Here is a 26,854-nt window from a genome sequence, read left to right as displayed (position 1 = left end):
GTTAAACCAAATAACCCATAAAAGCTCAAGTTCTGCTTTCCAGAAAGTCTTCCAATAGTTACTTTTTCTGCACATTCCAACAGCCAGCATCTTCAACTGAAACATTCAGTATCTTAGACTGAACAAGTACATACCTGTGCCTTTAATCACTATCTTGCAACATTGTGTTCCTATACCTTATCTAATTTTGTTGGCAATGAACATAAAACTGCTATGCATAATCTTACAGTAAGACCAAGAAGATTACTGTCTCCACCTGCTCAAAGTGAGCAACTAGATCCTGAAGCACACACAAATGAAGGTAAATTTTCTTTTTCTTTAGTATACCAGATTTTAGCATAGATAAAATCTGGTGTGTTGTGCAACATTTTCTATTTTAGCAATTGGGGGAAAAAACAGGCCATATACAAAACAGGAACAGAATTTCACTGCAGCAGTTACAAAAGTTTCTAAAGAAATTTTTGCTCATGGCTCACTTACATACATCCGCAGTGTTGGAAATTAGGTAATCTTGAAGCCAATCTTTAACCACAATGCACACATAATTACCCTAGAAAGTGTTCTGATTTTGATTGTATCAGTTGAGCAAGTTATTTCCATGTACGTCTTGTAATATTTGATACCTAATAAAGTATTTAAATTTTTAAAAGATTGAAAATCTTGAAGAAAAGTTCAATTTAAGGCTTTCATCTTTGTGATTATTTAACATTTTAACTTACACAGTTGCAGATGCAATTTTGTATCTGAAATCAAGTCAAAAAAGCACACTGAATTAGAACAGCAGCAGCAAAATGTTCTCTATTCAAGTCTGTATTTTTATTTTTCTAGCAAAACTACATTTAGTTACACTTTAACTGAACTTGAAACTGCTGCTCTGAAAGTGTATTGTGGAAATCTTTATTTAATTAATACTGAATACACCTTGCCCTCCATTTCCTTAAGCTTGGATTGCACAAACTACAGTATTTCTACTATTCTCAGTAGCTCTACTACGCTCAGTAGCAAAATTTAAGAAACTCCCTAGAATCTATTTAGATGCTTAGCTCAATGCTTCAGCAAATGCTGATTAAAACAATTAAAAAAAACTCTCAAGTGAATGAAATTGTGCAAAACTTCTTCAAAAGAAATTACTTTCTATTTAGTGTGCAGTATGAGGGGCTATTCCTGCCCACACACTGACGGCTCCAACAGTTGTTTTTATGAAAAAACAAAAAACCCACAACCCTCCCTTAGTGTCCTCATTCCAATTCAGAACCAATTTCATGCCTTGAGTCACAAGTTTTCTAAAACAAACCTTTGTCAGCAATGCAGACCTGCAATTTTGTGCATAACTGTTCTAGTTAGAACAAAATTAATCCAAATTGTGTACCAAAATTTGCTCTCATGAGCCTTCTCCAGTTCCAATGAGAGGAGCTGAATATACACAGGGAATAGATAAATAAAACAGTAATTTACTTGGAAAAACCTGGAGTGAAAATTCATTTTTATATATAGTTTCTTCTTCTCATATAATTAAGGATGGATTTAAAATTTTAAAGACAAATTAACTAATACTTGACAAGTACTTATGCATGGAAAAAAATAGCATTACTCCCACGTATTCACTATAGCCACTGAAAAGTGTTTAAACATTTTAATAATTTTTTCTTGGTTGCAATATTGAACTTGCTTTCTTTGATTCCAAGCTTCTTCAAGAAATTCTTGGTTTATACAAACCAAATAACAATATGTGATGTCCTCAAAATAGTATCAGGAGCACTTACTCATCGTACTTGATATGATAAATAGCTTCTTCATCAGTGTCCATACAGTCTGAATAAGATGTGGATGGGGTACTGTCCAAGTTATTTGCATTCTCTCTAGAATGATCTTGACTTAAGCTTCCATTAGTCCTTTTGTGAGTATTACCACTCTTTCCTTGAGCTTTACCATTCTTATGTCCCTTTGTTGCTCGGGTAACATTTTCTATGTGAGCTTCAAACCAGGCTCCAATGCTGACATCACGGGCATCCACCAATTCATTTATCTAGAAGAAAAATTCAATAATGAGTTTATGCATGTTTTCTATAATCTTAATTAAGAATAAATAAGACAGTTACTATACAACTGCTTAACCCTGTTATCAGTAAAAATTTAACACCAGTAACTCATTGACATTGAGCAAGTTCAAGTAACATACAGTCATCATTAACACTCTGCACATTCAGTATTTTATTCTTGTCTCACTAAAGTTTGGTATTAGGAAGAACCACAGAACTGTTCAGGATGGAAGGGACCTCCAGCAATGATCTGTTCCAGCCCTCTGCTCAAGGCATAGTCAGCTATGGCAGGTTGCACAGGTCCATGTGCAGATGGGTTTTGAAAATCTCAAAGGAGAGACACTGCAACTTCCATCCAAGACCAGACAGAATCTTCAACATCAGGCCAGCAAGCAACACATTAGTTTTCTGTTATATCAGAAAGGCTATTTAATCACACGCAAAATGTGTCAGATAGCTAGTAGAAAAATACTTAGCTTTCAAAAATGAACACCATGTTTACTAGCTATGAAATAAACTTATACGTGATTTTAGAAAAGGAGACCACGTGATTTTTTAAGCCTGAAAGTTAGCTTTCTCTCTTTTGTTGTCATTTGCTCTTGCTTCACAAGTTGTTTTTTTTTTGACTAAAAGAAGTATACACGTATACGCAGTACTACGGCATTAAAATACTAGCTTACAGCCATGGGATTTTAAAACTTTCCTCTGCCTCCAAGCTGGAATTATGAATTAATCTTTTGTAATTCTGCCATGCAGCATTTTTTACCCCTCAGGACTTGAGAGGAAAGAGGGAGGAAACAAGTCTAACAAGGATGCAACCACAGTCAACCAAAATCCTATAGCTGCAAGCAACAGAACTATCTCCAAACATATCTCAGAATAATAGTGGCATTAAGCAACCAAAATACTTTATTATTCTAGAGCATGTTTTATTTTCACAAGTCATCAGCTACTTAATCAGGTGTTTCTTTAATAATTCTGAGAACACCGGGAAAAAGGTTATTTAAAGAACGTTTCATCCACAGCATAACAACTATAAAAAAAATCATGACAACATAAGTTCTGCACAGCCATGCCATAGAAAACATCTGCAACAAACAATTACAATATAGATGTCGCTTAAACTGCAGCCTTTGTCAAGTACTAGTGGCAGGGACATACTTTGCAACTCCAAAAGCTAGCTTCTATTAACCAAACAACCATAATACATCTTGGCAGGGACAAGATCAAAAGAAAAAAAGTAAAAACCACCACACTCAGTAACATCCACTATTTAGAGTTAAGCATTCTCTAAGTATCTGAACGTGCAATTCACAGCAGTTTAAACTAACAAATTTAACCCAAGAAAGCAATGTATAAATAATGCTTCAAATTTTAATCTCCTCCTTTCATTCACTTTCTTAAAACAGTCTCCAAAATTCAATCCTCTCCTTTTTCTCCCACAAAATTCCAACGCTTTGTTTTTTATTCTTAAAAACTACAGTATCTGAAATACAGATTTTTACCAGGAGGAACACTTCAGTCGCCTAATAAATCAAAGAACAGCCTCATTTTAAATGTTTTAAATATAAGCAGTGGATTTCAACACTTGTAAAAAAAAAAAAAAAAACACAGAAGAAAAGTGTCCCTACAAAACCCTAAGAGTTTGAATTAGTTGTAGCACAAGGTTCTCTATTTTTTTTGTCTGAAGAGCAGACTTGAGAAACTTGGGAAAAGAGTCCTTCATCCGCTGCTACTACTTGAAAGAAGTTCAGAAAGTGCCAGAGAAGCCATGTTAGCCAAGCCATCATCATTAGATTACAAAAATAAAATTCAGTGCAGTCTCCCATAATTCCTTGCAAAAGCATCCTTTCATAATTTGATATGCACATTCACAAAACAGACTTTCCACCCTGGCAAAGTACAAAAGCAATAAATTACCATCAAAGACTACTGAGGAACATCAGACAACTATTTTACACAGTTCTGTTTCTGCAAAAAGATCCAGTCTGCAGCAGAGAATTCAAAGAAAAATACAGTCAAGACTGCTTTTATGCAGAATTGTTTTGGTAGATTTATTTTCTGTTGATTTTAAGTTGGAATATGACTACTTGGAGCAGTTCTTGAGGAGTAGAAGATTGAAACCAAGTTGTATAAAAGAATATTTCCCATGAAAAGCAAAAGGTACAAGGAGAAGGTAAGTAAAGATGCAAACAAAATCAGAGCTCTATGGTAAGGAAGAAGTCTAACGTTGGTGTAACAACCTAAAAGCCTTTTAGAGTTCTGGCAAATGTGTTTACATGCAATTACCTAGACTGATTTACCAACTAAAGACAACCATCAATCTAATTCATCTTTCATTTTAGTTTGTAGAACATCATCCAGTGATATAACTACAAACGTTAATACCAACAAAACAGCAACTGTTTCTTATTTAGAATTGCAAAATTAACAAACAGTCATAAACAGTTATGACTTATGATCACTAAAATATGAATAATGGGGATAATACTAATTATCCCCAACTCTTTTCTAAACTCTTAAAGAAATCACTAGAAATAGTTAAATAGGACAGATCAAGCCAGATCCTTTTTTTCCATAAGAACTACAACAGTAGGAACAGATCTCATCTTTGCCCTTCTTCCTGATTTGAAGTATCATAACCTTGTTTACTGTTGTATTACTTCTCCTTTTCTCTGAGAGAAAATAACTACTTCACAATTATCACCATAATACAAAGATTGATAATGAAATAATTAACTGTCTACACTTAAACTGCAGCAGCATGCAATTCACTAAGAGCAAATTTCCCTAGTACCTGTTCAATGGGATGTTTTATGGGGTGTTTTCAGTCCAGTCAAACCAATACTGCGAACTGATTCACAGGAATATAATGACAACATATGATGAACAAGCACACTTTTAATTACTAAAGAAAAATACTGCACGCAAGTAGGGACTGTACATATTCCGAAGCAAGACCACAGACTATTCTATTTTTCTGCAAAAGAAATCTGCAAATTAAAATGCTCTGAAGGGCCAAAGAAAAGGCTGCAAATAGATTTTGCTCTCACAGCTAAGATGAGAGGAGCTATGCAACAGAGCAATTAAAGAAATACCAACCATCTTTAAAAGATAAGAGAACATTGGAGGCTAAACCAGGCAGAAGCACCAGATGAAGTCATCGTTCTAAAGTAGATATAAGAAAATGCCATCCAATCTGTGGAAGGCCCAGTGATGAAAAGTTATGGTATATGTCAGGGGGGAAAAAAAGTAGCATGATTTCCAATGACCATAAAATCACTGAGGTTAAAAGGTACTTCTGGAGATCTCCAGCCCAACCTTCTGCTTAAAGCAAGATATGAACTGAGTTCATGTCAATTTGTTCAGAATTTTATCAGGTTGTTATGTCGTGAAAAGTTCCAAGCATGGAAGTTTCTCACCCTCTCTAATGCAACCTGTTTCAACCCTTATCATCATAGTTTATTTCCTTACTACCCCTTTCTAATTCCCAAATACTGTCTTTCATTCTCCTGTTCTGTACCTCAGTAGAAAGCTTTTTTGTCTTTGAAGAACATTGGAAGGTCCTGTCTTCCCCAGAGCCTTCTCTTTTCTAGGTTAAATAAGACCAGTGTCCTAAGGTCTCTCCAAGATAGCCAAACTGGACTTCTTGGTGTGAACTTGACCCACTGCACTTGCTAAATTTATCACCACTTTCCTTGTGCTAACACACCTGAAGATGGATGCAGAAGGTGGAATATCAAATTACAAGTGAAGTTGAATAATCACTCATAATTGATAATGAAGTTGAATAATCAGCTCATCAACTGGCTGTGTTCTTGCTAATTCAGCCCAGCTCCTGTTGATGCATTCTTAGCATGCGGTACTGCTACACTGCAGTGATGACTTTCAGACAATCTTAAACGAGCTCCAGATGCCATTACAGCAGACCAAATCCCCAGTGGGGCTGCCACGCTCCCAGTCTGCACCATGGGAGAATATTATTCATCTGAAGTGCAGGATTTGATTTTCTTGAAGTTCATGGCAGTCCGTTATTTCAAGTCCACCTACATCCTTCTGAATGGCAGACTTGCCTTCACACCAGCTACGCTACCCAGTGCTATGCTGGTGTTCAAAGACTTGGAGAACATGCATTTCCTCCTTCTCTCCAGGCCATTGGTGAACACACTGAGCAGGACAGGTCCAAGGATAGTCACCAGACTGAGTAAGAAACTACTACTAATAATCCAGTTTTTAAACCAGATGCATTAACTATTTTCAGTCTTAACAATAAGGAACAGGAGTTGAATATTGTTACACCCACTACTAATCTTTCTAAATTCTGATTTACATAATCAACAGAATTCCTCTGTATAGTCACCATAAGTCACTATTATAACTATCTAACAATAATTATCACCCTTTTTTTTTTTTTTTTTTCATCTTCACCTCTACCTTTTGTTTTCTCTTTTTATGAGATGTTCCATACTGGCTACACCTTTCCTTTTGGTAGCTGAAACCAGAAAGGAGTGCACAAAGACTATTCAGAACATGGAGTAACACGTCTCGAGTCTAGCTCTGCAACCAGATCCAGTGAAGCACAGGACTTTGCTCAGCTATTAAAAAAAAATTAAGAAAATGATTAAAGATTATTCCTTCCTGTAACTAGACAATTCCTTATTGTTTGGTAAACAATAATTAAACACATCCAAGCATTTAGCCATCTAACATGCCTTAGTTTATGGTCTTTTTCATTAACTTATTTATTAAAAGTTTTCCACATTTGAATTGCATTACTGGCTAGAATTTCTTTAAGTTCCCTGATTCTGTAAGCAGAAAACCACTAAGTGTTCCTTCTGTCATCTGCAAAACAGCTAAGAACAATGACTGTAGCCATACACAAACTACTTTTTCTCTCTCCACATATTAAAAATATAAAGCTGGCTTGAAAAAAATAAAAATTGTTACGTGTTTCAGGTTTTAAGTGAAACCAAGATATATCTTTTCATCTGGGTGAAGGTTCTAAATAAGACCATTCCTCTACCCGAAAGTTGTAGAGGTATAGCAGTGCAATCTTTTTTTCTCTGTGTAATCTTGAACTTTTTCAAAAGAATTACTGCTATTGATACTATTCATCAAAAAGCACCTCCAGAGCAGGAGGAAAAATGTTACCATACCTTCATATACACATCTTGCTAAATATCCAGCTACCTAGCAATCTGCAGATTGCTTGTTTTCTGTTTTAACTTAAATTCTAGTATACTGGTACAATCCTAGATGACAATATGGAAAAATTCAGAAGGTTACTAAAAACTAACAAGGGAAGTGATATATGTGATTCCTAAACAAAGTATAATAAAATCACAGTGTATTATATTAAGTTTATCAGTCCTCTATCAGAACAAGATAAGCATTAGTATTAAAACTCATATTTGGAAAGCTGGAAAAAAATAGATAGGGGAAAAGGCCACGCTTTTCCACCTATCTTTTCTGTGGATTTTTTTCTCTTTTTACAGAAAGTACTGCTATTTCACAGGCACTCTTAACTTATGGGAGGCCACAACCCACTTACTAAAAAAACTTTTAGAGAACACAATGTGTCAAAGTTTATGAACACTCCTGAAACCTGTAACACTAATGAGCCTGGTACAGCAACACACACTAAGTTACTTTAAACTAAACCACATTAAAAAACTTTAATATAATACTCTTCCCCAAACAACTCCATCAAAACTCAGATTTAATCCGGATGACTGAAGTTTGAACACACTTAAAATATCTGTAATTTTTAAGTAATTTAACTCAATTTAACATCTTATCTCTAATAAAAAGAATGCAACTGTCAGTGAAACTTCAACAACTTGCAGAGATATCTACTTAAAAGCAGTTTATAGTTTCCCTCACTGGGAAATTAGGTTAAATAATGAAAGAAACCAGTTAGTACATAGACATTTACACAAAAAAGCAAAAAACCTTTTAAGAGTAAAACTGAACCTCCAAGTGTAAGGCAAGCTTCCAGCTTTCAAAGCTTGTACATACCTTGTACAATCCAATGCCAGGATCAATGAGAAATGAGCGAGATGATGTAGATGGCTGACTGGGAGACCCACTACTTGTTTTTTTGACTTTGTTCTTGCAGTTGGAAACAGCACAGGGATTGACTTCTCCATCCTCATCTGTCATAGAAACCGTTGTAGGAGCTTCAGATTCAGAACGTATCAAAAGCTGAACTATGTCATTGAGTCCAACATTGTAGTCAAATAAAGTGTGTCCATCTTCTAGCTGTCAAAAAAAAAAAGTATAGTTGTAAAATTCTATCTTAAACTAAGAAGTTTCCAAGTCTTCCTTTTAAAGGCAGTGTCCATACAGACCATAAATCCGTGTCAAAGTTATTTAAGTGACAACCCATCTACTTCAGATAAACAAAAACCTGTGTCTCAAGTAAATGCAACAAACTCTCATCAAGTTACCTGTGGCCATGATTTCACTAACGAAAAAAAAAAACAGTTAGGACCTTAAATTAGAAACATACACCTTTACAGGCTTTGGATCTTTTAACTACGCTGTGATCTTCAAGATAAAGAAGTGATTTTTCTTATTAAAACATACATAGGTTTTATGCAATAACTAAATGAAGGTGGCAACGTGTCATAGAAGTGGGAATTTTTATGTTGTCATAGTATTGCATACATTACAGCTACATAATTTCACTCTTCTCCCATCTCTTCCTGAAAGCAAGGCAGTACTGATACCTTCCCATTGTTTTGGGAAGTCTCTCTTACATGAAAAATCTAGATATAAAAAGCCTCATACACATACAACTCTATTTAGTTTTCAAAATGATAAGACCTGGAAGTATTGCACAAGAAGAACTATAAGGAGAAGCAACACTAAAAATATGCACTGGACCTTTAGTTCTTAGTTAAGTTATAAAAGGAACTCTCCTAAATTGAGAGCACTCAAAACCACAATGTTATTCCAGATTTAGCCACCCCACAAAGAAGGACCCAAACAAACTTTATTCACTGAAGACATTACTGTTACCTATCAGTCACACAGTTATATTGAGGAAGAGTACGTGATGCAGCATTCTCTCAGTAACTTTAAACATCTAGGCACAGTTATATTCCAGATTCAATTTGATTCTGCATAACACCAGAATATAAATAGACATTTTAATCATAGTCATTTTAATCATACATAGTCATAGCACATAGTTACTAAGCATTACTTTAGGTTCTATCTAACAGGTATCTTAAAGCTGTGCTATCTTATTTTGATCTCATAATATCACCTACCAACAACTAAACTAAGAAACGCACATCAAAAACTGACAAGTTGTATGCTGGGAGAGCACATAACAGCAAGGAGTAGTGACCGTAACTGCTTTGTTCTGTTAAATACCCTCACTGACTCAAAGCATCTTCGAAGTAGAGAAGACAAAGTTTGTCCAAAAACGTAATGCATTGATTTGGGACACCAGAACTTGAATTTGAGTAGTTATATTTTACTTCACACTGCAAAGGCAGAAAAAAGTGTATGATCAGAAAGCCTCCCACCGGCTTCCAAACTGCTTCTGCAATGAAAAGGTAGCTTTTTTTTTCCCTCCTCCTAAGAGGAGGGACAGAATTTCAAACAGCACTGTTTTGGGAATTTTCTCAAACAGACCTGTTTTCAAGAAGTTATAAGTAATAACAATATATCAAACAAATGCAGAGAAGACAGAAGCAGCAAAAACAAATAAGAAATTTCCCAGCTTCCCACTAATCTAGTTTTTCTTTACATTCAAATGATCTCAGGACTGACAAAGTTGTGATGAAAAAAAAAAAAAACCAACACAAAAAACCTACACAGAAGGGCAGAGGTCAGTTATGGACACAATCTGCCAATCAGAGTATCAGTTTTCCTTCCAAAAGGCCAAAACCCATGCTAAAGATTACTCCCCTTAGTCCTGATAAGGACCATACCCGCAGTTAAAATTTATATCAACCTACATTTGATTAAGTATGCATTTCCCCAAAAGCAGAGTGCACTGATGTCACAAATGAGACTCCAAACATTAGTTTCATTGCTTGGTTAAGCAATAGCCTAAAGCTAGCAAAACTAAATACAGAAAGGCTACTGATTATTCTCTGCAGTGCTGCAACGGAAGAACAGCTCTAAGTTCGGCCAACAACAATGGGAATGACCCATACGCAGATGAAAGTTTTCAAACCTGTTCAACACGTATCAGACACACCATAAAAATCTTCAGTACAATCAGGTTTAACTATCAATCGTGCAAAGGTCTTAAAATGGAAATCTCAAGCTAGTGGTATTCTACAGGTGACTGCCAACACTGCCTCATATACCTGGAAGCCTAAGGTAGGGTTTCATACTGAGTAACAATCTACTTAAGTGATTTCACATAACCATCCCCTCCCATCATGTTGTATATCCCCCCTATGCTTGTGACAACTCTTTAAGAAAAGGAACACAAGTGTTCTTCCAATCTTATGACAATCCAGATTTGCAGGCTTTTCACAACACCAGAACTTTGTGGTTAAAAAAAGAGAACTCTTGAATTCAAAGTACACAGAAACCCAAAACAAAGACAAGTAACCACCTTGCATTAATATATCTGAGGTGAAAATACACATTTCAGTGCATTGCTGGAACTGCTACTGCTTCTGAACACTAACTCTAGGCCCACTCTGAAGACTTAATCTCCCTGCAGATGATTTTTTATTGTTGTTTTAAAATGCCTCACTTTAAATTGTAGTGCAAAATTGTGTAATTAAAACACTAGTACTTCTGCAAACTATACTGCTTCAGAAATAATAAATAAACCAGATACTATACAAGACAATGGAAATTCTGCTTCATCTTGACTGTTTCAATTGGACCAGAGAAGCTCTGATAGATGTTCCAGTACATGATTTCCAGAATCCGATATTATAAGGAAACCTTCTGAAAGCTAATGCAGTCATGAGTAAATTACCTTGCTCTGGGTGGACTGGAGATATAGAGCCAACACACAGGTGGAACAAACACTGTCTTTGCTGCCTTTCTTTCAGGACATGCCATGTGTAGGCTGAGAGAAAACAAGCATTTTGGAGTGCTGCAGTTTAAAGTCTAAAGCCAAGTCAGTGAAGATCTAATCTGAACAGCCTGGATATTCTGCCATTCTGAACACTGCATATTCTGAGCGTTAACACTCAGGTTAAAAATGGCATGTTTAGTGTATTATCTACTTATTAGTTATGACTCAGATTAATTTGTATCTTTGGTCCACAATCAAATCTTCCCTATTAGCCTAAGAAAGAGGCAATGAAAGGAGAAGACTTGACTAAATAAGTCTGTCCAGGTATAGTTATATTTAATGTGTTCAGAAACCCACACATCCCCAGGTCTTGAACAGGAAACAGCCTTCTCTAATGATCCACACACTAACCACAATGCACAGGCAATCCATTCCTTCATGGCAATCAAAGAAGTCAGCTGTGATTAACATGAGCTAAACAGACTAAACTAATGACTGCAGTGAATTAGCATTCTATTCTCTGCCCAGGCAGTTGATTTGTGTGTGTGTTTGTTTTCTTGTTATCAGTCTTTTCAGGAATACTTTATGACTACAGATTATTAGACATAACTAGTGATGTTATGTTTGTCTGAAAGCAAAGTAACAAGAGATAAGATTACTATAAGCAGACTTGTAATGAGGCAGGATGTGGTGTTTGGCAAAGTGATAGTCAGGAAAGAGCATCTGTTTACACTATGAATGAAAACATGTTCCTAGAATATCAGCAAAGGTATAAATTTAGACCGAGTCAAAGACTGCATCATTGCCTTCTTCTGGTGACAGAGTGGAGAAAAAAAAAACTAACCAGTAAAATCAAGTTTGCATGCAATTTGACCAACAATAATAAAACGAATGTGTGTATCTACAAGTATACCTATATCTAGCATTACTGCATCATTGACCATTGAAAGCTTAAGAGTAACAATGCTGAAAAACAACCAGTGTTTAAGGAACTCCATGCCACAACTAAAGGAAAGAATAAGGTACTGATTCTTGAATTGCTGATACTATACAGATTTTCATGTAACAATGGGATCTTCTCTAGTAAGGTTCTATCCTCAGACTACTACAGCAAGGAATCAGGAATGCAACACATCACTCTCCAGCACACCTGACCCTCCAGACACAATTATTTCCTATTGGCCATGCACTGTAAGACAACTTTTCAAATTATATTAAAGCACTATTAGATATAGAAAATGCAGGACTTAGCACCATTAGCACATCTGCAGTATATTGACAAGTAGGAGGATGAAAGGACAAAGATACAGAAAGTAGAACAAATACATACTTTTTCTACACACAACTAACATTTTAAATCCATCTTGGAATACAGTATTTCTTAACGAAACACCACTAATAGAAAAGGAACAGAAACCACACACAACTACAGAACACACACACCTAACTCCCAGAAAGCCTTGTCTCACTATGTTATCAAAATACATTAATGCATTACTGAATTGAGACTCAGGCTACCTCATAGACAGGTTACATATTCAATGCAGGAAGGCAAAAAAATATATTCAAAAATATTACAGCAATTTGTGGAAATAGGTGCCAAACAACCACTCCTCCCAGTCAGCTTTATACTATACTCACTTTTAACAATACTTATTTATACAAATATACAGAAGAAGTTCATACCATCCTGCTGCATAAAGATACTAACAGGAAGAATACATTTGACTCTATCATATTTGCCTGTATATTTTAAATGAAAACATTACACATTTTTATATTATCATTGACTAAGCATTTATGGACACTTGTTTTTCTCAAGCTCCTAAGTACAAGTGACAAGCAAAAGAAATGCAGCAAATACCAGATAGTCACACTCTATCTCAGTTACAGTATCTTAATAGGTCATTAAAACATGTAAAAAAGGAAAAAAAAATAGACAACTTTATGAAGATTTTAATTATTTTTCCAGCTCTTCTGACACTACAGCCATCAAAAAGTATTTGTTTCCTTAGCAGTAAACATCACCACTTCCAGTTTTTCTTCCTCTTAATGACTGGCTCTTTCAAAATCCTGTAAGGCCTGATTAACATGTTTTGAATGAAGTGTCACTAAGTAGCAGTTAGATTTACTGTATCTGCTAACATTCTTTCTATATAATAAATATCCCTAAGTACAGAAACAGATTACATCCTTCAAACCTAGTTTAAGTGCTATAGAGACTACCAGTTTCAAAATACTTCTTCAGAGGGTTGTTATAAATACTTAAAAGTAAGACAAGACTGTGCTTATGCTAATATACAAGTAGCTGTAGCAAGACAATACTGGAACTGATACTTACCCACTATCACTGTTAGAACTATGCCTTGTAACATCAGGCCATAAATTACTTTAAAGGCTTGTAGAAATTGCACTTACTAACACAAATGATCATACAGAGTATACTATACTACATTACTTGGAAAAATCACCCCACAAGTCATTCAACAATTAATACATTAATTTGTCTACAAGTCCCTGCAGAATCACAGCTCATTTGGGGTTACGCAGCACGCATGGAGAACTCTCACGAAAGCATGTAATCATTCCTGTTAGAACATATTACCTACTGTTTTTATCCTATAGCATGATCAAAGAGTGTAGGGTAGGTTCCTAGGTCACCTTAATTCAGTCACTCCATTTGGAAATCAGGATCTTTAGTCATTTATGGAAGTGTGTTTCTGAGCATCTTCTGACGCTTCTGATGTTTTCCAAGAACTAGAACAGTGCCAAGATCTAGCAGTAAAAATGAAAGAAACTATGGAATGCAGCAGATCTCTTCAACTGAAGTAGAAAGTTGAAAAGTGACATCAGTCTTTTGTTCCGCACTGGTGTTACATGCACCCTGCAGATTTCTTTAATAGGAAATGCATAAGAGTAAATCGTTTCCAGATAAAGTTCAGCAGAAAAGCTTTCTGCTGTTTTTTTTTTTTTTTTTTTCCCAGAAAAAAAAAACAGAAGGTTGTATAAAAGGAGTTACCCAGAGGCTAAGTTAGTCTGAATAAGTAAAAGAACCTAGAACTTCCAGATAACCACTGAAAGCAAATAAAGAAGAAATCTAGAATTTCAGTTATTTTAAGTCTGTAAATCTTTTAAGACTTTTCTGTTCCTGCATGGAAGAAGTCTGCTGGAACTCTGAATTCTACTTAGTGTTTTTACAGACGGATTTAAACATATCTTGAACCAATTTCTGATGATGAAAAGCCAAACTGAGTTTTGGACCAATGGTACCAACCCACGTCAAGAAAATTACCATGCCTGACACTTACCTCATGGACTATTTGTGAAGTGTGCTTAGTTTTTCAGCTTTGAAAGCATAAGCAAAATAACCTGAACAGTATTTTTATTCCAGATAATAGTCTAGGTGTAAACTACAGTTTATCTCATATGTGAAGAAAATGATGGAAGGTTACAGGATTTTTAAGTTCACATATTAACAACATTCAGTACTAAGGCCCAATGTGAGGTTTTTAAAACAACTGTATACTTGCACTGTTTCCCAAGGAAGTACAGCTGTCCTAACTGCAAGATGGAAAAAAAGCTAAATAAAAATGAATTTAGCCAACCACAAAGAAGTTGCTATCTTTATATGAATTAGAAAGTTTAATACACAATATTTTAAGGGTTTGGCAACTCCAGGAGATCCACTTTTTCAAGTAACTCTAGTTTCAATAGTAGATGTTCCATACAGGCTGCTCTGTCTGTTACTCTGTCTGCACATGGGACAGTTCTGCTGCTACGTGACATTTAAGTGATCAGTAATTTTTGAGTTCAGGAAGGAAATTCCTCAGACAATCCATGATAGTAAGAGAATAAAAAGGAAAATAATGACAAGCAAATATCTTTGAGCAGAGACTGTAAGCCAAGACTGTACATGATTCCTTGTCACATGCCACCAGAAGAAACTTTTTGAAGTGTTGGTTTGATTATAGTAGCCCCACGTTTTAAACAAAATTTTGGCATAAATACTTTGCAGACATAAGAAGATCCTGTTCCTACTGTTTTCTCCTTGGCATTCCCGAATGATTTCCTCTCTCCACCATCCTCATTGCTGCCCAGATCCTTAGCAAAGATCCTAACAGGAGGCAAACAGTAACACCTATCAGTCTCATACAAAAATTAACTGTAACTGTAAAAAGTTTTTACTTTCCTAAAAATGAAGTAACCTTAACATTGCTGAGGAAGAAATGCCAGTTAAACTCTAGGAAATCCCTATCAGTGCATTATGTCCTTCATTCTCTCTGACAAGCTCCTCAACAAAAGCAGAGACCAAGCAGAAATGTATTTGAGACTCTACAATTCTTTCACTCATCATTAGAAAGACTTTAATTTACAGTTTCATTACAAGTACTGGTCTTGACTATGCTCTAAAATATTCATGATAACTTTTTATTTAATAGTTTGGACTTAGTAACTTGCTATTAAAAATAAACAAATGCAGATGGCTGATCACTCCCTCATTTCAAGAAGGAGAATTTACTAGTCAATAAAAAAAGATAAAAATCATTCTCTGTCCTGTTTGCTTTCTCTTAACACTCTTTAGAGTAATGAAATCACAATAGAATGAGTAGGTGAAATATCTGGACAAGGAATTTCTGACAGACTCTAGATCCATCTCTCCAGAACAGAAGACAGGCAGATCATAACATTTTTAAAAAACAATAACTAAACAAAATATTATTGTTTTAAGATGTCACAAATCAGACTCAGTTTGTCACTCTTTCTGCCAAGAGAATGACTTTTCAAAGTAACCTATAGGAATGTTTGAAAACAAGACCACTACACCAAAAATCAACAAAATCACACCAGCAAGCCCACATGAATTAGTTTCGAAATTAGAGCACACTTAATTTGACTGCTTAAGTGTTTTAATGAAACAGCTAATGATCTGCCCTTGACTCAAGGAAAAGTGGTCATAATAGTCGGTATCAAATGCCTCACTCAACAAATCAATCTCGATAGGTACCACAGTCTTAGACTCCTACAATACTCAGAAAGCACACAGCAAGAGAAGTCCTACTGAGGCAGACTGTGGAAACTTCAAATACTTAAGGCTTTTTTTTTTTTTTTTTTTAAGAAGTAGTGTCAACCAGCTAGTTTAATCACAGCACAAAGTGTAAATACACTGTTTGCTCAACTCCATACACGAGAGGAAGTCTGATATGCTACACGAAGCCACACAATCTAGGAAAAAAATCAGATTCCTGTTGCTGACATTGTTTGTAACTACACATCAACCTCAGTAGATACACCACAAATAAAGTGTGCATTACTACTCTTGGTACTCAACCAACACAACTAACTTTTAAGAACCATGTTACTCTTTTCCTGAAGTACTGTAACTAAAAATAAGTATGGAAGCCTACAGCTTAAGGCCAGTCTCCAACTACAGTGTTTTTTAATACCATAACTACAAAATGATATGCAGAGTGTACAGGTTGTACCAATGCATTTTACCTTTTGATTTGGACTAACTATAATCCAAAAAAGATTCCAGTGTAAAGATTATTGTGAACATGAGAATAGCTGAAAGCTGTCTGAAAAGACTTTTTGACTTAATCAGAAGATCAAGGTGAAGGCAGCCATTCTCAGTCTCCATCAATGATTTTACAGGTTCATCTCTGCAACTCTTCCAAATTAAGTTTTTAAATAACAACTTCAGATTTCGAAGATTATTTCTTTCTTTATCACTGGATGAGATACAGAAAAAATGATTAATTTAGGCTGGATGTTTTCTTCGCAGAAGCAACTCTCAATCCCATTAAAGGAATATTTGCTCATTAATTTCTAGCTGAAAGATGAAGTTAGAGTAGCAGGTTTTCTTCCACAGTCCTCAGGAGTCTTCTAATTAGGAAAATAAAAGTTCATGGTGTCTTCTGTCTGACACTGAGGATTACCTGACACTTGTAATAAACATGTATGCCAAAAATATAAAGCTGTATTGAAATCCTTAGAAGCATGGAAAGACTCATTCGTCTCTGTGCTGATTAGATTAGGGTTGTCAAGTACCTCCTGTATGATGTATGGACTTCTATAGCACAGGCAACTGAAGTTCAGCAACAGTGGTGCCAGGGGGAGCAAATGACTATTTGCAGCTTGTAAGGATACCTGTAATGAAGAACTGGTTATTATCTGAACCTTCTGTAATCAACAGAAATCTAAAAATAATAATGGTAATAATAATGTAAGACCCAAGTTTATCAGGGCAGTTATTCAAACATAACAACTAAATGATTAGGCATGTACATCCACTTTTGAGCTTTTAAAGTGAATTCTCTTAGAAGTGGTATCAACTTTTGATTGCCTGCCAGTGGCGAAATGGCAGGAAATCCTCACCATCCAGTTGTCAGTCTTGCCATATAAAAAAAAAAATAAAATAAACAAACAGTTTGCACAAGTATCCACATTAAGTTAAGAAAAGCACTAGTGCTCAACTACCATAATTAGGTTACATGAATATACAAGCCACAAAACACAGCCTTCAAGCTAGTTGCCATTTCGTACAGGAAATACAATTTTTTTTTCCCAGTTTCCTAATACTGAAGTCACACATATAAGCTAGTATAAAGTACTCTGCTTCTACATATACTTTAGCATTGCCTTCAGCTTTAGTGCTTTGAATGAAGTTAATGATACTAAGGACTGGTAAGTTGCATTAGTAACTTCAACAATATAACAAGAAGCCAGTTTCAGTAAACTATTTCTGCAACCAAAAAAAAATATTAATAGGGCAACCAAACTGACTGCCAAGTAAACTTGAAGTACGCTGCATGAATGTTTCAGGAATTTTTGAATGCAGCCTGACCGTGTGTCTCACAGACCCCAGAATGCAGTCCTTTATCAAGCTACAGAGCTACTTACTAGCAGCTTCAAAGAATGGCAATCACTCCCTTTCTAAGGCTTCAAATTATTCCTTCAAGATATACAGCTAGCTTCTCAAATTGAAGATTTCTCACACCCAAATTCTGCCTCAGGCAGATGGGTTTTAGACAGCTTCAGCTGAAAGTGTTTACAATTTTCCAAACAAAATAAAGCTGGGATGAAATTGCATTAAGAAACTCGATTGTTTTATGAATAGTTTTGGCACTCCCATTCTTTGGGGCAAAACTCAACAAATAATGCTTTTCTTTCCTTCTGGAAATCTACCCAAGCTGTTAGCATTTAAGAAGCCCTTAGACACACAGTTCACAAACCTGAAGCTTAAACTCTCATGAGATTCTATCCACTGCTCACTTGTCTGTCCAGGTCAGCAGAAGTTAAAGATGTCTTATATAGGAAAGGCTGTAGGTAAACCAAGACATGACCTATTGCCAGATTTTAACTGCATGTTTCACTGAGGCTGTTTTATCACAAGCAGGCTCACATGCAAGACTAAAGCTCCTCCACTCCTACTATCCCTCAATCTTTTAAGTTTAGAGAAACAAAAAAATAAGCACTTTGATATCTCAGCAATGACTTGAAAAACTACACTTAATAGTGTACAGGTAGGGAGCAAGATGTGTGCTACCACACTTTTCTGTGCAGAAGACCAGAGTTGAATTTCTTCTAATGAAGTAAACCTGATTTTCTCCTACTTCAGTTTCAGTCTGACATCAAGAAATTGACTAGCTTCAATACTCCCATCAGCTCCTTTCAGTCTTCCATGAAACAGACCTGAAGCACCTTCCTCACCAACAAGATCATCAACCTAAGAAGCAACTTCTACCACTGCTTGTATCAGGCTTGTGCCAAGGTTTTGGCAGCAGGGGGACTGCAGGGGTAGCCTCTGTGAGAATGGACCAGGAATTGCTCCCACGTTGGATACAGACAGTTCCAGATGGCTCCGAAAGGGAGCTGCCACTAGCCAAAGCTGATTCAGTGAGCTACACCAGTTGTGCCTCCAGGATAACATGTTTAAGAAATATTTTAGAAATGCTGCACAGCAGTTGCAAGAGAGGAGTGAGGAAATGGAAGAGAAAGAGCCCTACAGACACCAAGGTCAGAGAAGAAGGAAGGGGACTGTGAAGAGGACCACGATACAGAGTTTGACTTCCCCCTCCCCCCCTAACCCATAACCCACAGAGGGCTGCGCTGCAGTAGATCTCCACTCTGCAGCCCCTGGAAAACCTCACATCACAGCAGCAGACGTGGCCTGAAGGATGTTGCAGCCTGTGGAGAGCCTATACAGGGAACAGGCTCCTGGCAGAAGCTGCAGCATGTGGAAAAGAGCCCACAGTGGAGCAGGAGGCCTAGCAGGATCTGCAGCCCATGGCAGGGGGTAAACACACTGGGGTAGTCTGTTCCTAAAGGACTGCACCATATAGGAAGAACCCATGCTGGAACAGTTCTGGAAGATCTGCAGCCTGTGGGAAGGACCCTAATTGTAGCAGTTGTGTAAGACTGTATTCCATGGGATGGACCCCACATTGGAGGTGGGGAAGCGTAGCAGAGACTAAGCATTATGGACTGACCACAGCCCACCTCATTTCACTGGCGAGCTGTACTGGCCTATGTAGAGGTAGGAAGCAGAAGAAACAAGACTGAAGATGACCCTGGAAAGAAAGGGGGAAGGTGCTAATTGCCCCCCCCCTCCTCCCTCCAGTTCTCCCTGCACTACTTCATCATCAACTGGCAATAAATTTATCTTCCACAAGCCAAGTGATGTTAATTCATGAACAATCTCCCTCTCCTTACTTATCTCAACCCACACGTGTTTTGTTCATTACATTTTCTTCCTCTCCACCTTGCTGAGGAGGGGCAGTGGGAGAGCAGCTTGGTTTGCACCCAGCAATCAGTCGAAGTTAACCCACCACACTGCCTCATTACTTTGCCTCATTACCTTTACTCTGGTAAACACCATGGCAGAGCCACCTGAGGCGATGGTTTCTGTAACAACAGTAGCCACTTTTACGTTTTCACCAAATCTAAAGCCCAACAGGGTGAGAGAGGATAATGAAAAGGCAAAGTTATTTTTTATATCCCAAAAAGAATACATATTGCTAAAATACAGCAGTGTTGTTCATGCTCAGTTATAGACAAAACCTGAGTTTGTAGTTGTACTCTTGCGGTCCTCTGCATAACCTTAAATTTTCTGGCAAGTTTCCAAACTTAAACCTCAAAATATTTTTACCACTCAATTTTTCCAGCATTATTACTGAAGTCTAGGAATCCTAATAATGATTATTACTTGGTCCTGTTGAAAGTCTGCCCTGTTAGGTCAAGATGCCAAGAATTCATCTACTCTGATATCTCTTTCGCTTTTCTTAATGAACACTGCAAACTTACTATCCTCATTAAAAGTGCTACATAGGCTTTCTAATTAGGACAGACAGAAATCATGCTGCCAATTGTCAAACTGCCTTGTCTTCGTGTTCTGACAGAGAGGATCCACACAACACATTGTAACTTGTGAGTTTATTAGGTTATTGCACCACAGCAAAGAATTATGCATACACTATTGTCCCCTTTCCTAAGGAAATTCTACCTTAAGTTACAGAATGACTTTTCTGGCTGACAGCTCTTTAGCTCTGTGGAAAATGAATCCTCAGAGTGCAGGATGTCCCCAAACGACCAAGCAAACAACACTAAAAAATAACAATACTCTGGTTCACTCCTTGATGCCACATATGCATCATAGGTCCTCCTGACAGGAAGAGTTAAAAATTGAAAACAATCTGTTAAACTACATATTGCTTTTCCTAGTCATGCAAGGGAAAAAGTGTAATACTAAGTATCACATTAATCACAACACTGGGTTTTCACCAGCAGTCCTAGGGCATTCTAACCCTCGAAAGCAGGAGATTAAGAACTACCCACTTACATCCCTGCATTTGCACTTGAAGATCAAACCCAACAAGTTCCAGCATACAAGGTAAACTGCATTAACTGGACATGGACGCTTATAGCCCATAAGATGCAAAAGAGCAGCTCTAGCTTAAAATGTTAGTTGAGGCTGATTTCGTAACTGCTGCAAGCTAAGGCCATGGAGTTGTAGATATTCAGCCCATAAACTGTGACTTATTTAGGTTTCCATATCCCTATTACGTCATATACCTCCCATTTTTAGAAGAGCACAGTTATTTAGCCAGTCTGCCTGCACCCAGCACTTGAAAGATCAAAGTATCTGCAAGTCACAGACTAGAGTAAGCACTACTCAGTAGCAGGATCACAGCTCTACTAGCAGACTGCATAGATTTAACCACACTGAGTGCTAAACAGATAAGAAAGTGTGGACTGGATGACTTTTTTTTTCATTTTTTTCCCCCCAAGAGTTGAAGGAATCTTCCTAGTTTTTTCATGTTCTTTATACCAATTTACTGCTTTCTGTTAGCCTTACATTTAATTGAAATACCCCCTTGTTTCCTGATTTTATCATATCCTGAAAGAGTTGCAATTTTTTACATTTTCCTCTCCTCATGTCTCTATGTTCAATGTTGCTTCTTAGAAAACCATTCTTCTGACCTTTTTTTCTACTTACTAGCACCACAGGATCAGAAAAAGCAATCCATAACCACCAAGGAAACTTCAGAATTAATTATGGTAACTGCAAGAAAATGGACATAAATGGTTGCGGAATTAGTGAAGCTATTGAAGAAAGCCCTCACTCTTTAGCAAATACCACCCCAACTGCATCCCAGCCTTGATAAACTAAGCACTAAACTGAGAAATGCTGCTTATGTAGGTAAGTGCAGCCATACTTCACTATTCTCCCTTTTAAGAAGGGCATTTGTCGACGTTAAGCGTTCAAGCTGGTTAGTCTGACCACTCATGGACTACACAGAGAAGCACAATTCGTTAGAGGCTCATCTTCCCCTCTTCTCAGGTAAGCTTTTTCAGCACAGGGCCTGGTGCGGAAGGCAGAGATACATTGGTGCAGCACAAACGTAAGCAAGTTACACAACTTCAAGACCGATGTGCCTCGGTTCGGCCCCTCCGGCGGGGCGGGGGGGGCTGCCTGTAGCGGTTTGGGGCCGTTACAGGTCCTCACACACACGCTCGCTCCGCGTTACACAAAGTACTGGCTCCTGACGGGCGCGCTCCAGAAGGCAGGCTCCGCACCTACGCGCTCACGGCGAAGGGAAATTGTCAGTTACTCGTTACTTTTTGTCCCTACAGCCACACACCGGCCGCAGGGCACCGACCCCGTGTCGCCAGGAGCCGCTCCGGGCAGCCCTCCCTTAACCATCCTCCCCACCCCCACCCCCCCGTCCGCGGGGGCCGCGCCGGCTCCGGCCCGCGCAAAGTAACGGCCGCCGGGCACCCCCGTCACGGCCGCGCGGCCACGTGACGCGCCCCGCGGGGAGGGGCGCGCAACGGCCGGGCACCGAGAACCGTTAATCCGCCGCGGGGAGGGGCCGGCCGGGCGCTGACGGGACGGCGCCGGTGGGGGCGGCAGGCTGGGGAGTGGGGGGGCTGGGAGGGGGGGGGGGGGGTGAAGCCGCCCGCCGCGGAGCCGTGCCCGCGTCCTCCCGTCCCCGTCCCCGTCCCCGCCTGCCCGGCGCTGGGGCCGGCCGCTGGCCCTGCGAGCCCCGCGGTGGCGGCGGGGCGGCCCGGCCCTGTCAGCGAGGTGCGGCGAAGACGGCGGGCGGGGGAGGAGCCTCCCGCGGCTCAGGTGGGAAAACAAACACACAAAGGGGGGCTCGCCGGCACCCGCCCGGCCTTGGGGGGGGTGGAACAGCACCAAAATAAATTTAAAAATAAATAAATAAACAAAACGTTGAAAAATAAAAATAACGGGAGCCACTCCAACGCGCGGCGCGCCTCAGGGCGTCCTGTCAGGCCGGGCTCCCGCCTGCAGGCCCGGCGGGACGGGGCGAACAAAAGCCGGGGGAGGGCGCGGGGTCCCGGCCCCCGGCCGCACAAAGAGCCCCCGGCCGGCGGGGGGCGGCTGCGCCTCACCTGCTTGCCCCGGTAGAAGAGGCGCTGCCGGTCGGGGCTGACGCGGAAGGTCTCCTGGATCTTCTCCCGCAGGCACTCGATCTTGGTCAGGCGGCTCAGGTCGTCGATGGTCTGCGTCTCGGTGCCGTCGATGGTGCGCACCTGGATCCACATGATGCGCGCCGGGCGGCGCCGGAGGCTCGCTCGCTCGCTCTCTCCCGCGCTCGGCGGAGGCTGAGGAGGCAGCGGCGGGGGCCGGGCGCTCCCCCCGCCCTTTGTTCGGGGCGGCGGGGCTGAGTCCCGCCGGGCGCCCGCGAGGCTCCCCGCCCGCCGGGCCGGCGCTCGGAGGGGCGCGGCGAGGCGAGGCGAGGCGCGGCGACCCCCTCCGCCCTCCGCCCCCCGCTGGGCCGCGCCGCGGGGCCCCGGAGGCGAGGCGGGGCGGGGCGGGGCGGGGCGGGGGCAGGCGGGAAGGGCCGCGGCCCTCCGGCTCTAACGGGCGCCGGCGGGAGCCATCCCGCAGCCCGGGCAGTGTTTACCAGGCGCCGCCGCTCTCACATGGAGGTCACGGCGCCAACGCCGATCTCGCGAGAGCCGCCGGCCGCGGCCGCACGGAGACAACAACACCGGGGCGGGGGCGGGGGCGGGGGCGGGTGGAGGGGGGGGGCGTGGCGCCGCGCGCTCCCCTCGCCCCCCCCTCGCCCCCCCCATTCCCGCCCGCACTCGGCCCCGCCCACCTCCCCCCTCCTCTCCCCTCCCCGCGCGCCCCGCCCCCTGCCTGCGTTGTTGGGGGGGGGGGGGGCGGGTTGGCGCGCGCCGGGGAAGCGACCGTTAGCGTCGCCATGGTGGCGGGCCCGCCCCTGCCCGCGGGCGGCGGTTGGCGGGCGGCGCGAGGCGGCGTGCCGCGGGTGCGAGCCCGGCGTGTGGCTGAGCCTGCAGCGCAGGGGGAGCCCCCGCGGGTGCCGTGGGGTTAGAGGGGAGGGCGTGCGGCCGGGGCCAGAAGCAGCGAGTGCTGGTTTTTGCCCCAGGGCAGATGTGGGTCGGGCTGGGTGCGCGCTCCGCAGCTGTGTGATCCCACAGCCTGGCGTGAGAGGAGCCCGGATTTGCCACGCTGCTGTGGTTTAGCCCTGGCAGGCAGCGGCACCCCGCAGAGCCGCTCGCTCGCTGCCTGCCAGCTGGGTGGGGCGAGAGTGTGAAAAGCCGTGGGTTGAGATAAAGGCAGATTAATAAGGTAACGCAGAAGCCGCACGTGCGAGCGAAGCAAAATTAAGTCGCTGCCTCCCGTTGGCAGGCAGATGTGCAGCCACTTCCAAGAAAACAGGGCTCCGTCTCGGCGGTGCAGTTCCTTGGAAGGCAAACAACATCGCTCTGAGTGCCGCTGCTCCGTGCTTTCCGCCAGCTTTTATTGCTGAGCGCGGCATCGTGTGGCACCGAACATCCTCTGGGCCAGTTTGGCCCAGCTGTCCTGGCGCTGTCCCCTCCCCGCTTCCTGTGCACCCGCAGCCTCCTCGCTGGAGGAGGCACGGCAGGAAACAAAGAAGGCCTTGACTCTATGGGAGCGCTGCTGGAAGGTGGGTACTTACAACACTGTTACAGTCACAAATCCAAAACACTGCACTATAGGAGCTCCTATGAAGAAACTTACCACGGCCCAAAACAGTACACGTGCACACTGGTAAAATGGTCCTACAGAAATCCATCCGATACAGAGCTGAGGAGAAACCAGGAAATGGGCTGATGGGTGCCCTTTGGAGGAATTCAGAGCACTGTTACTGCCTAAGTTTAAGGCTTAGGCAACTTGATTAAGATACACGCTTACAAAGTCCAGATGACACCTTTGTAGTTTTGTGGCTTTTTTATACTGTATCTTCTAAATATCACTGACATGGCACTGAGTCAGGAAGAGGAACAGATCACAGCCAGCATTTATTAGAACATCTTTAATCAATTAGACTTCTTATTAATAGCAGAAAGCTGTTCGCACAGCACATGCCCACACAGTACGCCACGCGGTGGTTACGCAGCCCCAGCAGCTCACTGCGGAGCAAAGGGTCCTCCCCTGCTTCGGAGGATCCCTCCCGGGTCCCCTCCTTCAGCAGGTGCCCACACACATGCTGCCCTGCAGCCATTGCCTGCCAACAGCAGCCGCTGCCCTCCGGGCTGTGGCTGTGGTGTGGTTTATGTGACCCACAGTGAGTGCCAGGGGCTGCTGGAGGCTGTGGGCAGGGCCAGCACCTCCATGGTATCCCGGCTTTAAAATGTGCTCCAAAGATGGCTGTCGGTTCCTGGGAGGCTTCCAGAAGTTCCCTCCCAGCTTGTATTTTCGCTCTCACCGTCCTGCTGTTGTCTGGTAACTACTTCTCCATCCGCAACCAGAGCAGCCCATACAGCCCATTCACAGAAACACAGATTTTGTGACATTTTTTATGGTTGCAAAGATTCCTCTACTGCACATTCAGCTTTGAGAATTCTCACTGCTGTTCTGAGCGAGCTTCTTCAGTCTCGAGTATGTGCAAAGGCAGCTGAAACAATTAAAAGTTTCTTAATTGTTCTGAAAATCCCTTCCTTTCATTTTTATCCTTGCTAGTGCCTCTGTTTCTGTGATAGCATACAACTTTCTTTACTTGTCACCACAACAACAAATTGCCAAATTGCCCTTTACACAAAACCGGAGTTTGATTTATAGTTTGTGGTTGTAATGCAGGCTCAGACTCAACTGATGAAGGACATGCAATCTTTTTGAATCTTTTGGCCCCAACCTTCTTGAATTCCCTGAAATACTCAATTATTTTTTAACACAGAGGTTAAGAGTGTGGTTTTTGGAAAAAAAAAAAAAAAAAAAAGTCTTCAGATTTATCTTAGTTACACACTACCTCTGCAGTAAAAGAGTCTCATTATAAATCCATTTGTAGAAAATGGTCTTTTCTGTTGAGGTAAGCACTGAAATGTGTCTCTCTTGCAACAATCAAAAAAGATCTGAAAGAATTCTGAGATGTTTTGCCACATTAGAGAGAATAGCGCCAGTTTGCTCTAGAGAAAGTCTATGGAAAGCACTTGATGGACATTTTGGAACAGGAAACATTTTTTCTTAGGGAGAGAGACGAAAGGGGATCAGTTTGTTAAAACTCTCTACCTGGAAATACATTATCTGGCAGAGATTGCAGAGAAAAGCAGACCAGGTTCCTGGCATGGGAGTTACTGATTAGAAATAATCTTGTTTTATAATATGTCCTACGGACTGGAGAATAGAATATAAAGGGAAAAAAGGTGAGTAAATAATATCTGATGCTAATCCGCCAGTCGACGTGAACAGGGGCAGTTACTGAGAAGGTTAGAGTAAAGGAAGGCAGTTTTTTAGAAGTCAGTTATGTCCACTCTGGGGCATGGTTATGCTGATGAGAAAATTATGTAATAATAAAGCAGAAAGTGACTGAGCAGCATCTGAGGAACAAGAGTGAGAAATTAAATGAAATTTTAATAAATTGATAACTGTAAGCTTGAATTTGTTTTGAAAAATTGAGGATTTCTTTACCATGTTGCAAATGATGTTTGGAGAGATAAAATAGCCAATCGTTTATAGTGCGAAGTTTGGGAGTTACTAGAATGGGGCCTTGCATATGTTGGCATCTTCATATTTTTCCTTAGGTAGATTGCTCTCAAATGTAAATAAAGATAATTAGTTGCTTGAAATTTTCTTTGTTTTAGTATTTGAAGTCCTTTATAAAATCTTAAAAATTCTGGAGATTGCCCTATAAATTTTATATTTACCTGTACGAAACTGCTTAAATGGATGAATGGCCTTAACAAGGGCAAAGGTATAGGGATAAACAGGAACACCCAGAGATGAGCTCGACTGAGAGACAGATGTGTCAGACACGTGAGGCAGGGTTGGAAAAACAGGAGTGTAATATGAAGAAAAGGA

General features: G+C 40.7%; 1 protein-coding gene across 7 annotated transcripts in view; it reads right to left on the bottom strand.

The window, feature by feature from the left end:
* The window catches only part of UHRF2 (ubiquitin like with PHD and ring finger domains 2), an 85,590-nt gene extending 62,057 nt beyond the window's left edge, over positions 1 to 23,533 (bottom strand). Inside the window, exons 1-4 of one of the 7 annotated variants that reach the window (XM_084505425.1) lie at positions 22,957 to 23,533; positions 17,089 to 17,187; positions 8,058 to 8,300; positions 1,764 to 2,026 (exon numbers count right to left, since the gene is read on the bottom strand). In XM_084505425.1, coding sequence (XP_084361551.1) covers positions 1,764 to 2,026; positions 8,058 to 8,300; positions 17,089 to 17,187; positions 22,957 to 23,109 — 758 coding nt within the window. In that variant the 5' untranslated portion in view covers positions 23,110 to 23,533. Of the gene's footprint in view, positions 1 to 1,763; positions 2,027 to 8,057; positions 8,301 to 17,088; positions 17,188 to 21,535; positions 22,022 to 22,956 lie in introns of those variants that run through there. The other 6 variants (XM_084505420.1, XM_084505421.1, XM_084505422.1 and 3 more) reach the window with 6 other exon arrangements.
* Positions 23,534 to 26,854: the final 3,321 nt, after the last annotated feature.

This window comes from Aythya ferina, assembly GCF_964211825.1.
Source record: "Aythya ferina genome assembly, chromosome: Z".
Taxonomy (NCBI): domain Eukaryota; kingdom Metazoa; phylum Chordata; class Aves; order Anseriformes; family Anatidae; genus Aythya; species Aythya ferina.
The sequence above is the reverse complement of the archived record's forward strand: the minus strand, read 5'-3'. Positions and strand labels throughout refer to the sequence as shown.